Source organism: Mercenaria mercenaria, chromosome 15, assembly GCF_021730395.1.
Source record: "Mercenaria mercenaria strain notata chromosome 15, MADL_Memer_1, whole genome shotgun sequence".
Classification (NCBI taxonomy): Eukaryota; Metazoa; Mollusca; class Bivalvia; order Venerida; family Veneridae; genus Mercenaria; species Mercenaria mercenaria.
The window spans coordinates 42,299,837-42,317,882 of NC_069375.1; the positions used below are offsets into that span (position 1 = coordinate 42,299,837).

General features: G+C 34.6%; 1 protein-coding gene across 1 annotated transcript; it reads left to right on the forward strand.

Moving 5' to 3' along the window:
* The first annotated feature begins 7,839 nt into the window (after window positions 1-7,839).
* On the forward strand, window positions 7,840-17,770 carry LOC123552138 (uncharacterized). Its single transcript, XM_045341559.2, has 2 exons — window positions 7,840-9,164; window positions 11,276-17,770. The coding sequence occupies exons 1-2, from the start codon at window positions 7,905-7,907 to the stop codon at window positions 12,944-12,946; spliced, it is 2,931 nt and encodes a 976-aa protein (XP_045197494.2). The 5' UTR covers window positions 7,840-7,904; the 3' UTR covers window positions 12,947-17,770.
* Window positions 17,771-18,046: the final 276 nt, after the last annotated feature.

An 18,046-nucleotide genomic window follows, 5' to 3' on the forward strand; every position in this document is an offset into this window, starting at 1 on the left:
TAATACCGGTAAAATGAATAAAATCTGTTCGAAGCCGAGTCCGCACACCGAGTACAACATGTCCTCAATGAAAAAGTACAAGTAACCCGTGATGACCCGTGATGGCAATTGGCACTTTCCGTTCGATGAAGTATTTTCGTATGCTATTTCGTCATCCTTCGGGCATAATAAAACACCGAGTTTCATCATAACCGGAGACTAAAGATATCGCCAAGGTAATTGAAGAAAATGCCGGTTGTCATAACGAGTCCATTATTTTGATATAACGTTATTATTAACACGACCAGCTAATACCCTACATATTTGTAGAGTAAAATCTATCTTGGGTTATTCTACGTTTCATTTGAATACGCCTCTGATTCTCGTCTAACGTTTTTTTGCAGTAAATCGTAATAAGTATCTAAATAAGGTTTATCGTAAGATAACCCTAGTTTGTCGTTCTTATGCGTAAAAATAAATCACTCAGGCCTTTGTCCTACGTGATATACTAGTATTTATACGCATATGAACTCCAAACTGGGGTTATTCTACGATAAGACTAATTTTGATACTTATTATTTTTTAACTAACCTGAAGCCAAGTTCCACGATAGATCGCTATGGTAAAAGTACATTTTCGAGCTCGAGTTCCCGTGGATAAAGGTTGGCATTTAAAATCTGTGAAGAGCTGCCGAGGCTCAATCTGTTTATCTTTTGAGATACAGACGATCATCAACAGACTGTACACAAAGTTTACAGCGTCAATAATGGTAAGGCGAGCGTAGCGAGCCGAAGAACAAAGAATGGACATTCAAGGGTATTTTGATGTTATGAAAAATGCAACCTTTGTTGAGAAAGGGAGGGAGTGGGGTGCGATCGCACCCGTCGCACCCCACACACATGACTTCGCTCTTGACTTAAGCTATGATGCTTTATATAAAAGTTTGTATAAATTAATTATAACAGATCAGTGAACAGAAGGGTAGAACTTTTTTTTCTTTCACACAAACCAGGGTTTTTGCGCTGAAATCAATTAGGCATATGTTTCGATGTCCTCCACATCTGATATACGTGAAGAAGTTATCAGATACTTGTGGATGTAAAGTCAATAAAAGTATAGAATCCAGGAGACTCTGTTTTGTACAAATGAAAGACTGTCAGGTTAATGGCATAAGACCGACAAAACTTTGTGCAGTGCAAACTATATGGGGTGTTCCATGAGAAAAACTATAATTATTAGTGACAAAAAATTCAAAATTGAGATAACAAAATATTCTTAATCATGTTGAAGAACATTCTTTTATCTTTCAAATCTGAAAATTTGAAGAGATTATCTTTACTATTTCAAGAGCTACAATGCTTTTAAGTAAGTTACTGTAGTACTGTAGGCATTTTAAGACCTTACATTATGAACGCCATGAAAGCAGTATGACGTCTGTGTGCATGACGTGTATTTTTCAAGGCATTAATTGAACAAATTATGTATCACTTACTAAACATGATACATATGAATATTTAGGAATAGTGTAAAGTGATGTTACTGTCAAATAACAAAGCCGTATATTGTTGGTTCCATCATGGACCTACTTTGAAGATACAGCTATTGATTTCACAAGGTTACTGTCACGTAACGTCATGAGTTTCTGCTGTAATTATTCATTATTTTGTCACTATTTAACAATTAAGTATCAAATCAGAGACAGGTTTACGTAATTGGCCATAATTGTGTATAAACAAACACATTTAGTTGTTGTTAATGTTGTTAGAAACCATGTTCCGTTTCCTGATTAGATTCTTATTACATACTACACACTTACTCGATCGCATGATACCAGAAGATTTGTTATCTTCTTATAGGCATCGTCATCTAAAGTAATTTGAACGATGATATAAGAATGACGTTCATGATTATATTCAAATACGATAATAAAAAGGCATAACAAAATTATGAGGATAATATTCGCCAAACACGACGACTTTGAACAAAAAATAATGAAAGAAAAAGTTTTTATTAAAAGCTCCAATTGGAAGTTTTTCCAGTTGTTTTTTTAGATTGGAAAAATCCAATCGGATCTTTTTCCAATCGGAAATTCTTCCGGGCGGATTATTTTCCATTAAAAAATGTTGGAAAAAAATCCCACTGGATTGTTAAAAAATTCTCAGGGGACTGCTATTTGATACAAATTACGTTCTTACATACAAAATATACAATAACTAATTGGTCTTTGCACACTTTGAAAAAATTATGTTTTCCGCCCGGAAAAAATCCAACAGGCCTAAATATGGGGAAATAGTCCGATTGGACTGTCAAAAATTGCAAACGGACGCTATATATTCCGAAAATTTTTAATCATTCTTATTTGTACATAAGGAAATTAGAAACAATGCAAAACTATATCATGTATTGCTCCTTGGCCCCTGAACTACCATCCAAGCTAAAACAGAAGTTTCTAAGTCACTTAGAAATAGTAGTGAAGTTTGCCAAAATCCTGGTTTTGCAAAGATATCCTGGTGGCTGTTTATACATCTCTATATTTTCATGATGCACGGGTGCTTTGGAATTTCTGTTGCCATGACAACAATAATAACATTTATATGAAAGATATGGTAGAATTTGATTTGCCTTAGATATCTGAATTACAATATACTAGTTTATATTTTCTGCAACAACAATGAAAAGCGACGATTTTCTACTGTTTTAAACCAATAGAACATGAAATCTGGGTATAATATTATGCACTTATGGACTGGCATTCCAACCTTAGGCGATAGTTTTGATATTGACTGGCAAGCCATTCTAAACGTGTTTAAAAACATGACATCAGAAATCCATTTTATGCCCCCCACACATCCCTGGTCAAAGGTCAACATGGCCTTTTTCCTGTCCGGTCTGTCACTCAACCATCCATCAAGTGAATTTGATATTACTTAGCACATATGTTCCCCACAATTAGGCAATTTGTCATTTGCAACACCCAGAACCCTAGCTCAAAGGTAAATGTCACACTCAGAGGTCTAGCGTCATAAGTGTTTGATCCTGTCCGCTTCATAACTGTCGTTGCTGAAATGATTCTAATATTGCTTGGCACAAATGTATCCCATAACGAGACGACGCCACATGCATAACACCCGAACCCCAAGCCCAAAGGTCAGGGTCACACTCAGAGGACAAAGGAAATAGTGTTTTTTGTTTCCTGTCTGGTCCATAAACCTGTCATTGTTGCAGTGATTTTTAAATAACTTGGCACAAGTGTATCCAATAATAAGATGACTTGCCATACGCAACACCCAGATCCCTAGGTCAAAGATCAAGGTCACACGTAGTGAGTTTTGACACAAATGTTCACAATAATGAGACGATGTGCAACACCAAAACCTACAAGTCAAAGATCAAGGTTACACTTTGAGGCCAAAGTTCAATACTTCTTTCCTGTGAAGTCCGTAACTCTGCCATCCATCAAGTGATTTTAATATTTTTGATACAAATGTTTTCCAGAATAAGACAACTTGTCGTGCACAACCCTAAGGCCCCTAGTTCAGGGATTAAGGTCACACACTGGGGTCAAAGGTCAATAGAATTTTTGCCTATCAGGTCAATAACATAAAGATTATAAAAAAATAACGAAACATGAAGTGCAATATTACATATCAGCTACTACTCCCATTCCAATGAAGCAGTATGGGGGCATGAACATTTGTCAAAAGTTGTTTTTTGTTCTGATTTATCTTTTAGTTTTTTTCAAGTAGCACAAGCTGAACCTGTAATTTTGTTAAAAACCTTCGTAATAAACATTTCTGATTAGTTATCTTCCTAAGTTCAGAAATAAATAAATCTAAAAATCTAAAGAAACTAAAGTTAATTATTTAAGTATTTCAAATGGTATAATTATTTATAACAGTATTGTTTTTATGTTCGTATACAACAATATGTCTTGTAGTTATTTGTGTCACTCAACTAAACTGGGCTTGGTAACTTGAAATAAGTTATTTTAGAGTAAAACTTACCACAAAACTTTAGCCAGACTTTGCAATTATTATAATCATCGTTGTGAGTATATGATAGCCCGGAGGCGGTGTCGGGTTTTCCTTTATATGTGGCTATGTAGAAAACTTCTGATAGTCGAATCGGGTTAAAAGAAAAGTTATTGAAACTGTTATCTCGTGATTTCTAGAAAAGATCTCATTATTACTGTGGGGAAGGATCTCATGATAATTATCTCGTAGTAGCAAGAAAAGATCTCGAAATAAAGAGAAACATCTCATAAACACGAGAAAAGGTATAGTAATTTACAGATAAGCGTTTCATTACCTCCAGAAAAGATCTTTTTAATTACACAATTACACGAACCAGTCGACCTAGAACATGTAAACTTAATTGGTACACTGGGTTTGGTCAGTCAAAGACCCATGTCAACCTTGGGGTCAGAAATATGTCGAAAGGTTAATGCCAGGGGAGCTAGAATTTAGAAACGGTTTCCTATTAACAATTTGAGAACAATTTGGCCTAAAATCTGCATAAAAACCCGGGAGTCAATAGTCAAAGTTTACTATAGGAAGTTTGAAGGTTGCAGGTCAATAAGTTATTGATTAGAATTTGTTTTTCAAATTTAGGCCCGTAACCTTGACCATAGATCTATTGATTCCAGATTCATTACGGGTCGTCTACTGACCACAACCAATATGCCTTTATAGTTTACAGGTCCTTGGTTTTTAACATTCAGGCTTCTTTGACCTTGACTTTTTTACCTACAGGCTTTAACTCAATAGGGCTTTTCAACTTACCAAAAGAAGACCTATGTGTCTATGAAGTTCTGAGGATTCAGGTTCTCCAGCTCTTGATGAAAAATAATTTTCTAAGTTTATTTTTCTGTGACCTTTACCACTGACCTACTGGCCTCAATATCAACAAGAGTGACTCGCTTTACAAAGGACAATAAGCTTAAGACCTTTAAATATTTATTTATATATTAAAATTATTCTCCATTTATTGATGAATTTGATCGGAAATCGTTTCCAGTCCCAAGTCGATAATGATATTTCTACTGCCCAAGCCCATGCAATGTTTCAATAACGTTTGGTAGTTCTAGATCAAATAGTTCACAACAAAACGGTTAATAATCGGAACTGAACCGCTCTTTTCTCGTAATTTTTATAATCACGAGACCTTTCCTCTTAATAACGAGATGTTTTCTTGTAACTATAATATGTTTTATCGTAAACACGAAATGCTTTCTCGTAATAAGAGATATTTTCTCGTTATAATATCTAATGATGATCTGTTTATTATGAGATCTTTTCTCATTATTTCATAATCTTTTCTCGCTATTACGAAATAATATCTTAATAATAGCATATTTTTTAAAATTATTTCGTGATCTTTTCTCGTAATGCGTGAAACGCGTTTAAAACGTTTAAAAATCGACGTTTTCAAGAAAAAAAAAATTAACAAAATATCATACATTATATGCATGTATATATAATTGTATAATAATAATAATTATAAGTTTATGCATATGTAACACAGTGTAATACAGCTAAGATTATTAGATTTGCACTGAGAAATATTCATTCTTTCTTAAGCGGAATAATACAGCGATCCTGAAGTATGCAGAAGAACTCGTACGTATTTTTTATACAAATTTTACAACATGCTAGTATTGAGATCCCAATTTAACCTGCCGGATTTTACAAAGTAGTATGTAAAAATTAAAACATTTCACTATAGAATGCAGTTATATCTGAAAAGACAGTAGAATCACACTTTGTTTAAACCATTAAAAACATAACCGTAAAAGAAGTTTTGTTTGTTTTGCAAGAAAGAAAAAACCTCACTCGTGAACAGCAGATTTTCCATTTTACGTATGGCTATGTTACTCGCAGAAATATTTTATCTGGTATTCACTCGGCGGAAAATACCATGAAAGGTAAAAATATCATCTGTATTAGTTAAAGAACACAATTAACTGTTAATGATAAAATATGACCCGCAACATGAGAAAATCAACATAGTGCACTTGCGACTAGCATGGGTCAAGACCAGCCTGCGCATTTCACAAACAGTTTCTCTAATTGCAATAGGCTTTGAATGCGAACAGCATGTATCCTAACCAGACTGCGCGGATGCGCAGGCTTGTCTGGATCTATGCTGGTCGCAAATGCACTGTGTAGGTTTTCTCATGGTGTGGCGCAATTATTATCATTTAAATGATCAGCTTCAAACAAATATCACACGCACGGTGACTGAATCATTAAATTCCTTCGGCATTAGACATATAGGAACTGTATCAAAAGTCACAGACACACGAGATACATTCGACATTTCACTTTATTAATTGGCAGTTGCTATTAGCAAATTAAACGGTAGATCGACATTTACAGACATTTTGTTATATAAAAAAAACCTTCGTAGCGAATAAAACAGTGAGCTCCACATACACAGACATTTTGACATTATCAAAAATATCCACATTTCTAGCCTGGCTAGTATTTCGCCATAATTTCCTTAGCGTTATCAAAGATGCCACAGAAGAACAATCACTTTCCTGAACACACAGGAGTTTTCATTCCAACTGAAATATATCTTGACCTCTTTTTGTGGTTAATCAGATTTTGATCAATAAATGGATTTGTTACAAACTTTAAAAGCTAATCATTTACACTCATGTGTGTTTACTGAGTTATCAATAAATATTAGATTTTCACTGTAAGTATTAAAATTTGATTTTCCTAATCCTAGATAGCTTTATTTTAGCATAAGCATATATGCACTATTGTATCAAATTTGTCAAAGAGTTGCATTGATAAGTATATATTTTGCCAAAATTCATTAGAAATATAGTTTGTAGAATTACTATTACCTCCCTTTGCCTATCTCGGCTGCGCAAAAGTGATAAAAAATGCATTTCAAGTATCGATCTAACTCTCTACAATGGGTCTTTATGTGTCATAAAATGTTCCTCAAATGTGGGAAAAGCAACATAGTGCATTTGCGGCCAGCAAGGATCCAGGCCAGCCTGTGCATCCGCGCAGTCTGATCTGGATCCATGCTGTTAGCTTTCAAAGCCTATTGCAATTAGAGAAACCATTAGCGTACAGCATGGATCCTGACTAGACTGCGCGGTCGCGCTGGCCAGTCTGGATCCATGCTGGTCGCAGTTTTCTCATGGTGCTGCTTTATGCTTTATTGTCGATTCCTCCTGTTTGGTTAGAGAATGTTCCTTTGAAAAAATAAAAAAAAAATGTTGAGTCTTGAGCCATTGAATATTATTGTGACTTTCAGGATAAGAAAGTTACAGTGATCTCAGCTATCACTGCGGCCTATATTATACACCTATTGAAAGGTTTGCCGATAGCCAAATTAGAAATAAATCTGATAAAATTTCTTCAACTTTTTACATTTAGGGCAGCAAAATTTTGTGTAGAACTATACATCGGTCAATAGCACAAATTATGGACTTAAAGTAAAAATGACTTAGCGAATATCACAGAATATTGCGTATTGTATATGCTGAATCATTTGTTAGCCTAGAATATAATAAAAGCTGGTCTGCACTAATCATTTGTCGCCAGCAACATTTTGGACATTAGCACTGGGTATGATTCATATTTACACTAATCGTCATGAGGTTAATATGATATTATGGCAAAAATATCAAATGTTATATGAACTTTCTAAACAAATAATCTCCTTTAGTTTATTCAATTAGCGATATACAGAGAATTGCAAATTGGTAGAATGACATTTAGGCATGCAAAAGTAACCTTTGTCGGAATTATTTTTGCGCAGTATCTGTATATATAAATAATTTGTAATTTACTTGTTCTGCTTATATTTCGTCCGAAACATTGCCTATTCGTAAGATAATATAAAATTAGGAAATTACATGCGAGTATGTATCATAAATGACTATGTGAACTAAACGAAAAATGATCAGGATTAAAATTTTTATTTTAGGTATTTTCATCATTTTTCAAAGCTGTAACAATGCAAATGAAATTCATGGTAGTCAAACAGACCCTGCCATTACAGAAGAATACACTACAGAAGAATACACTATGTCTACGCCATTGGACTCAGATTTTGTCAATAACACTTACGTGGATTACAATTCTACAGAAGAATACACTGTTTCAACACCGATGGGTAATGACAATAACGACGATTACGAAACCTTGAATGCTTACCAAGATGATTTGGAAAACTTAACACCAGACGATGTTGAAGTGTATTTATATCGAAATGATACTTTGGAGTTTTTGTCCACATTCCAGCCTGGTCATCAGCGTGATGTGATCAGAAATCAGTTGAAGTACTGCCCTTTCAACAGATTATGTGGATTTTCATTTAACTTGCCGAATTCCTGGATGACTTGTTGCCAGGCTTGTAGCTGCACTTTTCCGACATGTGTCAAGGACAAAACTTGTTGCCCTGATATATTATTCCGTCATGCCAATGGATTCAGTGACACCTTCGTTACCGAAGAATTACCAAAACTTCTTGAAGGACAAAAAGTACAGAAGGACTGCATTTATCTTTATTTGACAAAGTCCTTTCTCACTTACAAAAAAAGCGCATACGGTTACGCCACCTGCCCCATTGGTACAGAGTCGGAACTTCACATAAACTGCACACGGTCATATAACGCCGATGTTGTATCAGAATTAGTAGAGGCGGTACCCGTCATAAGTAGAGAGACCAATGAATTGTACAGAAATATGTATTGCGCGTTTTGTAATGGTTTATCTATGTACGACTTTGAAAGATTAGATGCAAAACTAATGTGCAGGGTAGCAACTTACTTTACTACTGATACAGACATCTTAAACGCAGTTTTCGTTGAGGGGAAATGCGATATTGAGTTCTCGACGGAGCATAAACTAAATAGTTGTTTCACATCAGTGTCAGGCTGTAGTGTAACTGGCACATTTGAAGAAACTGTATGTTCTACGTACAGGTCAGCTATCTATATTGACGAGCAGCTTTTCCAAAACATTTTCTGCAGTATCTGTAATGGTGTTTTACCAAGATCCTTAACCTGTCCACTTGGAAGCATGCAAGGAGCACGCAATTTTGCATTTTCTGGATTGCTGAAGCTTGATAAAGTCGATGCTGTTCTTGATATTAGAAGTAGTAATAACAGAGATATGGATAAATGCTCAGAAGATCAGCTATATGACAAGATACTGGTAAGTCGCAAATATTTTTTTATTATTGCGTGTAGTATTTAGCTGTCATGTTCAGTCCACATATTTATTGAAAATTCCTTTATCTTCCGACAAAGTATATTAAAATTTGTGGGTTTAAATGCTTCTGAAAAATAATCAATTCGTTCTTTTGGATTTATCTGTATTAATCTCTTATTTGTATTGTGTTTTCAACGTCAGAAACTTTGAACAATGCGCTCATTCAGGCGGTATATAACGCTTTATGAAATATTAGTCGCTAAAACATTCTTGTATTGCGGCAATTCGCGACGCGTCGGTGTTTAATATTGGATTATCGTTTAGGCATACAGACACTAAATAGAAAAATGGCGCGAAAAAAATGGTAGCATAATGGCGGATTCAAATAGTCCTAGTAGAGCTATTTTCCTTTTTTACTTTATATTATTTTTGCTGAAATCACATGAGAAATCTATGCTTGACATGTAGGTAGTATTTTCATAATGAAATAATAATATTACAGAATTTGTCGTGGATACTTGGATTATGCACCACCACTTCAATGTGGGGTCTCATTTTTAACTGATTTTGCAGTTTGTGTGTTTGACTGAAAATATATTTCTTGCATCAAACATGACCCCCACTTTTCTTTTTTGAAAATGTAAGTTACATGCATTAAAATGGGTCCTGTTGTGTGCTGCAGCCGCCATTGGAAATGTGTCCATTTTATATAGAATAAAGAAGTACTGCTATTTAGTGTGTGCAAACAATGATAAAAACCAAAGCTTTCGAATAACAAGGAGGCTTTATCCCTTGCTTTCTGTATGAAAATAATGCAAGTGCAATGACAAGCTGAGAACCAGCTTTTGTAATATAAACCCAAAGAGACTTTTTCTAAATGAAAGTTGTTTCCATTTTGTGTTACTGCTCGATAGTTTACCTCCCTAATCCGAATCCCTATAATCTGAAACCCCCTCTAAACTGAACGAATTATTTGGTCCCGATTTTTTCTTAATCTTTCCCTATTACAAAAAAACCTTGTAATCAGAATCCTCTCTACTCAGAAAACCGAACAAACTTTTGAGATTTGTATTATCTAATTACATTAAAATCTACCCTTCTAATCCGAACCTTAGTCAATGTTGCTGATGTAAATCTTGCTTGCTTTTGACATTTTTGAGACTATTTACAATTTTAACTATTAATCGTTATAGAGGTGTCACAATAATCAGCCCTCAACATTGACAATCATACGTCATGTCAGATTTTTAGTTTGTAGATGTATGCAATTAGCATATGTCAGGTGTTCAAGTTGCATGTACATGCAGTTTGTTCGAACAGAAACTTGTAAGAATACATATATGTGCAACAGATCCATATTAATTTGTTTGTCCTGTATCACAGATTTTTAAACATTTTTATAATTTAAAATAGGAAAATGATTTACTGAAATTGAAACTAAATGGGATCGTTACTATAGCCGGATAAGTAAAATATTCTCCTTTTAGCTACCTTCTGGGAATGTAGGAGTGGTGAAAAAGAAGTTTATAGGTGATGTTGAGAAGTTAAATTTAACATGAATATCACACTAAACCAATATACATGTTGCTTAATAATAGTTTAATTATGTATTATTAGTCTATTCACAAATAGATGAATATTCACATCATGTGTAACAAACAGCATAATTTTCGCTCTAAAATAGAAACCTTTCTAATCCGAAAACCCCTCTGATCAGAACTTTTATTCTGGTTCGAGCATGTTCGGATTAGAGAGATTCCAATGTACCAGTATTATGTACATCACAGATCTTTCAGTCTCTATTATGTTTAGCATAAAACGTGCCATTGACTATCTTTTACAAAAGGTAATCTTGTTATATTTAGAATGTTTGTCATGTTTGGAAAGGTCTTGAAAAGGTAAAACAAAACTAAGGATAATGCTAATGACTACAAAAAGATATATGTGCAGCGACTGAGGACTATATCCTTCAATCAAGGAGGAAAATAATAAAAACGAAACAACCTTAGAGCTGATACTATTTGTTTTCGTTCATGCATTTGTATCGAAGTTTTTGTGTATAATTTCGTACATTTTTTTGGATTCTTTTGTATTCTTCCGTGTTTTTCTTTCAGGATTCATGCAAAGACTTGGTGTGTTCAGCAATTTCTGTACTTAACTCTGGAAAGTGTGTCGACTTGTTTACAAACCTGGAAAAGATCACTTACACTGTATTTCTTCGCTTAAAACCAGTCAACCCACTGTCCATCAAAAACGCGTATATCGTCGCTGGTCACGTTATTGCCCACATGGAAGAGTTTCTGGATGGAAGTGAATTGTGCGGCATGCAGATTATATACAAACCTAATGTGTCTTTAAGTAAAACTGATCTTTCTTTTGTTGAAAGTTCAAATTTACTTTATTTCGATGCAAGAGTGTGGTTTCATATATTCAAACGTCATGATCCAAATCAGATCGTAGCAAAACTAATGCGTCTTCATGACTCAAATCAAACATTCAGGATAAATAACAGCACTGGACCTGTCACATTTAAATTTCAAGTCAAGGACGACAGTCCTGAAAGATTTGATCAAATATCTTTTCTGTCGCAGTCAAATGATGAAAGCAACGATTCAGAGATTTCTTCGGAAGACTATGAATTCGTACTATTACCAAATCTTATTGCTTACAATTATGAAGGCATCTGTGCTATTCGAAAACAAGATTTTAATATTATTGAGATCACAACCTGTCCAAAAATAGAGTTATCTGCATCTGACCTACCTTGGAAGGAAGAAGAGAAAGGTATTACTTTTCCAATTGGACACTATGTACTTAAAAGTAATGAATATTATTTCATTGACGAGGACCACATAATGGTGTGTGCAGACACTTACAAACATTACTTGACCCAGATACCACAAGAAGAAAGCGATACGTCTCTCTCAGTAGAATCTATAATATCTATTGCATGTTCAACGGTATCTATTCTAGCTCTTTCTTTTACCTTTTTCGTATATTGCTTCTTTTCTAAACTTAGAGGGACAATACCGGGCAAAAACAACATGTCATTGGTATTTACATTATTACTCGCACAGACCTTATACTTAACTGGAAGCTTCAGTAATTTCAAACGGAATTCAACTGAATGTCTTCTCTTCGGTATATTGATTCATTGGTCCTGGTTAGTAGCATTGCTTTGGATGAATATTTGCACTTTTCATATGTTCCGCGTTCTTGCCAGAACAAAAGTTATGTCTCAATCATCGGGCACGAGAAGATTGGTAATCTATCAAGTTTACGCTCAGTCAATGGCCGCCATATTTGTTTCTATAAATATTGGCGTATCATACGTCATGAACGGTGATTTTGGTTATGGTACTGAGACTTGCTACATTTCTTCGCAGCGCATGATTATATATACGTTTGGTATTCCTGCAGCTTGTGTCGTAATTTCTAATCTCTCTATGTTTACGTTTGTTATCATTAAAATCAAGAGGACACCTTCGGTTCAAAAGAATGTTCAAAATGAGCGCAATGACCTAATTGTGTTCGCTAAACTATCGACCATCACCGGCGCGACCTGGGTTTTTGGGTTTCTTTACATGTGGACAAGTTCTACAGCGTTGTCCTACATGTTTATTGTTTTAAACGCTAGTCAAGGACTGTTCATCATGTTTGCGTTTGTAATAAACAAGCGAGTCTATGACCTGTTTAGAGGTCAGGTTTTAGGACTGACCGTTACGTCTTCAGAAAGTAGGCGTCCGACATCCAAAACTTCCATCAAAATGTCTGACAAATTGTAATGGGTATGCTTTCTACAGGATGAATTGTATTTTAACCGAAATAGTGCGAACAGATTATTATTAAGTATTTCTTTTTGGGTAGAGACTCTTTCTAAATCGTTTGATTATGTGAGGTGTTAAGTGACAATTTTACGTTATGTGCAATGACTTTTTTCCGGCTTACTGTATATTAAATGAGTAATTTTTGTCAATCAACTTTTGTGTTAGCCTGACAAGAGACAATTTGCGAAGGGGAATGTTTTGAAAATATTTAGCTATGGTTCTTGAGTAATAATGTTTGTAGTCCACGATTATTTAATAGCTTTAATGGAATGATCGGTTAAGGCAGAAGTATAGTCTTTAAATACAAAAGCTCCTAAGACATAGTGGTAAACATTTATTTGCTTAGCCTAGCTGTTCCAGATTTTTATGTAAAATATCCTTACCTCAAGAAAATTATCAAGCCGTCGGGTCGTTTCCGTTTTAAACTTTACTGTGGAAATATAAGTTTTAGTCATGCTTTTGTGTGAATTGCGTCAGATAGCGCGTGCAGTCCCACGGGTAGGACCATCCCTGAGATTACTACGCAAACATTGTTTATATACTGAGTGTCAATATTGTTATAAGCATTTTAGTATAGACATTTTAAAAGGTTTTATAAAATCAAATTATTAATGCACCCTATTGTATTGTACTGTTATTGTATTGTATTTAAGAAATAACATACATAAAACCATGTTTTAACATATCGAAAGAACACGAATACTTTATACGTCTGTAGAATTTCACGATGACGTAGCCCAAGCGAATTATATCCGCGGCGCATAACCGAATCGTATCGTTGAGATATATCAAAACATGGTTCTGGTTCATATATTATATCAATTCATGCATGTCTTTTATATAAATAAGTAATAGCGGAGTGCCAAATATAGCAGGTTACATGTCCCGCGGGAAAAATGTCTTCTGCCAAATGTAGAATTTGATTAAACCTTGGTTTTTCAAAACATCAGAATATAGATCTACGTCAAATAAGAAATATAGGGTCGTGTGCTTGACTTTTTTTTTTTTTTTTTTTTTTTGGCTAGCTCTAGACTGATTTAAAAAACTTGGACCTCATGCAATTTACTAAATGGTAGTCATCGTATGGGAAAAACACTATTTTCGTAGCAACATCTTTTTACAATGTAGATTTTAATGAAACTTTGCACAGTCGTAGCTAAACATATTGTCTTTATTGTGGTGAAATAAAATGTGTAGGTTTGTGTGCTTATTTTTTGAGATATTTAGATTTAACAATGATTAAAATAAACCGCACATTTCAAGCTAATTTCAAGACAATGTTTTGAATTAAATAGCGTGTCAGATGTTTTAATATCATATTTTAACTTTAGAAATATAGTTAGGGTCCCCTATAGTAACATTGTGAAAAAATACTCACGGGTTGCTATTAATTCATAAATGATTTTCATTCCGTACTCCGAATCCAGGCTTTATTCTACGTTTTCCAGATAAAGGACATTACGCTATCACTTCCGGTTTATCAAACGAGCATAACTACCTTAAGCTTCAATGGAAACTGAAGCGTCAATATTTTTCCATAATGACGTTCAAATATCATATCGGGTGTGTGACGTCATTTGTGACGTCAATTTCATGTATATCGTCGCGTTTAAAGATAATTCCTATAGTTTTTTGCCTTTCATAGAGTCTTTTTCAAATTCCCATATTAATTATATGATAAGACAATTTGTGCTGAAAACAATGAACAAATAAAAACAATGGGTCTCCAGGCTTGTTTTTGTGAAAATTTGTTTTGAAGACACCCACTGTTGCTGAAACTGCTAGCGATTTTTCAACATTTTCATAATTTTCTGGTTTTTAGCGTGTTAGATGTTTCAATATCATATTTCAACTTTAGAGATAACTTTCTAAAGTTTTTTAACTTTTTAACTTTAGACTTCGTGACAGGTGAGCTATTGTGACCGCTTGGTGTCCGTCGTCCGTTTGCGTCATCCGTCGTGCGTCGTCCGTCATTTTTTAAAAAAAAAACTTCTTTTTGAAAACCACTGGGCATAATTACACCAAACTTCATAGGAATGATCATTGGGTGCCCCCCTTTCAAAATTGTTCAAAGAATTGAATTCCATGCAGAACTCTGGTTGCCATGGCAACCTAAAGGAAATTTTTTTAAAAATATTCTTGTCCAAAACCACAGGGTCTAGGGCTTTGATATCTGGTGTGTAGTATCATCTAGTGGTCCTCTACCAAAATTGTTCAAATTATCTCCCTAGGGTGAAATATGACCCCGCCCCTGGGGTCACATTGTTTATAAAGACTTATATCGGGAAAACTTTGAAAATCTTCTTGTACAAAACCACATAGCCTAGGGCTTTGATATTTGGTATGTAGCATTATCTAGTGGTCCTTTACCAAGATTGTTCAAATTATCCCCTAGGGTCAAATATGGCCCCGTCCCGGGGGTCACATTGTTTATATAGACTTACATAGGGAAAACTTTGAAAATCTTCTTTTACAAAACCACATAGCCTAGGGCTTTGATATTTGGTATGTAGCATTATCTAGTGGTCCTTTACCAAGACTGTTCAAATTATCCCCTAGGGTCAAATATGGCCCCGTCCCGGGGGTCACATTGTTTATATAGACTTATATAGGGAAAACTTAGAAAATCTTCTTTTACAAAACCACATAGCCTAGGGCTTTGGTATTTGGTATGTAGCATCATCTAGTGGTCTTCTACCAAGATTGTTCAAATTATCCCCCTAGGGACAAATATGGCCCCGCCCCGGGGGTCCCAAATTTTACATAGACTTAATATAGGAAAAACGTTTAAGAATCTTCTTGTCTGAAACCACAACTCTTAGACATTTGATATTTGGTTTGTAGCATTGTCTTGTAGTCCTCAACCAAAATTATTTAAATTGTACCCCTTGGGTAAAAAGAGGCCCTGCCCTGGAGGTCCCAAGTTTTATATAGACTTTTATAGGAAAAAGCTTTAAAAATTTTTCTTGTCTGAAACCATACGACCTAGGCTTTTGATATTTGGTATGATGCACTGTCTAGTAGTCCTCTACCAAAATTATTCAAACTATGCCCCTTGGGTTAAAAGAGGCCCCGCCCTTGGGTCACTTAGTTACTATGTGAGTTTTATAGGAAAAATACTTAAAAAATCATCTGTTCCTATTTCCAAGACCGTTTAATTATAATTACCTGATGACCCTAAGTAATATGATGTCACTTGACTGTGACCTTGACCTACTAACCTTTTTTCTTGTTTTTGAAGATACAGCCTTGAAATTTTGATGACATACACAGTTTTGCACACAAATCGTAAAACTGAATTTCATTGACCATGAATGTGACCTACTGACATTCCTAATATTTTATCATCAGTTTGACATTTGAAACATGTAGCTCATATTACTCAGGTGAGCGATCCAGGGTCATCATGACCCTCTTGTTTATAAATACCAACAAAAATATGCATGAAAATAGCACAATAAGATTGATTCTTTTTACAGATTTTATTATATACTTATTTAATATCATAGTCATATTTGTAATACTATACCATTGCAATAATGGGTACAAATGAAAAAAGGAAATATTGTTTCATATTCACCTTTGTGAACATTTTTTCAATGAAAAATATTCATAGTAAAGAATTTTTTTTTTAATTTAGAAGAAACTGTTTCATAGATTTTTTTGTTTTCCTTTTATTTAGATAATTGTATTGTGAACATAAAAAATGCCAAAAATGTATGGGACACCAGCTTAAATTGTATGTTAAGACCGCTTGAATACAACACCTGTTTACGATAACGAAAACGCGACAACACGATGATGATAACGCGATACAACAATAACGAAAACGCGATAATACGATGATGATAATGCAACACACTTTCGCGTTTTCACCATCGTACTGTCGCGTTTTCACCATCGTACTATCGCGTTATCGCGTTTTCGTTATCGTAGTATCGTGATTTCGCAATTTCACCATCGTACTGTCGCATTATCATCATCGTACTGTCGCGTTATCACAATCGTACTGTCGCGTTATCGTCATCATACTGTCGCGTTATCACCATCGTACTGTCATGTTATCATCATCGTACTATCGCCTTCCTTTGCCCATGCCCATAGAAGAATTTCCCCTCCAGTGTTCTGGTTTCTATTTATCTTGTTATTTAAGCATTGAAATTCAAAATGATCTGTATAACGTTTTTCAGCTAAAACAAAATATGTACTTTGGCAAAAACTCTGCAGGTCAATCGCGTTTAGTTTTCTATATAGTATAAAATTAATAACAACAAAAAAGAATGTTATATTGTACCATGATCAGGGCGTTTTTGGTCTGACATGAATATTTTCACAAATATGATGATGACTATTTTCACAAATATTCTGGCTTTTAGTTCTACACTGAAAAGCAAATGCATGTCTTGTAAAGCTCAAGTTATCGATGTTGAATTCCGTAAGACGCATAACAACACTGAAATCGGAGCATCGCAAATATTCGAAGAATATTTTTTGCAGTTTTCATGGCACATATTTTCATTTTAATGCAATTTCTGCAAAAATAAAATAAAAAGTAAGGTGGTTTACAACCAAAAGTGACAGAGTTAACGCCCCTTTACTCAGACATTTAATTTATGATTTTACAGGAATGAGAAATGCAGTAAAATTATATCTGCACAGCATTCTGAACCTGTCCACGCTTTGTCTCCTTAAATTCATTTTCTGTAAATGTCTCTTAAATTGACGAAAGCTGAAAAAGCATGCAAAATGAATTGTTTTATTATGTTTTACTTTTGACTAACTAGCAGCTGTAGCTATAGGAGGATCATCAATAGAAATCATCATTTTCACACACGAGCACCCGCGTTCGAATCTGCTTATCGCCCTATCACTAGAGCAGGAGCTGTATTTCTAAAAGCATAACTTCTGATCTTCTACACTGACGAGATAAAGAAACGCCTCATTCAAACTCGGTATACAATTTTTCGTTAACCGTGGTTCAAAATTAGAAAAGAACAATTCCATTCGCAAATTAGATGCTTTACAAGAATTTATGGTCAATAAGAAATCATTTCATTG

What these genes read in the sequence shown, in the direction of transcription:
- LOC123552138 (XM_045341559.2), top strand. Translation starts at nt 7,905, where the DNA reads ATGATCAGGATTAAAATTTTTATTTTAGGTATTTTCATCATTTTTCAA. An exon ending in AGCTATATGACAAGATACTG is followed by an intron (nt 9,165 to 11,275) that starts GTAAGTCGCAAA and finishes TTTTTCTTTCAG; the next exon opens with GATTCATGCAAAGACTTGGT.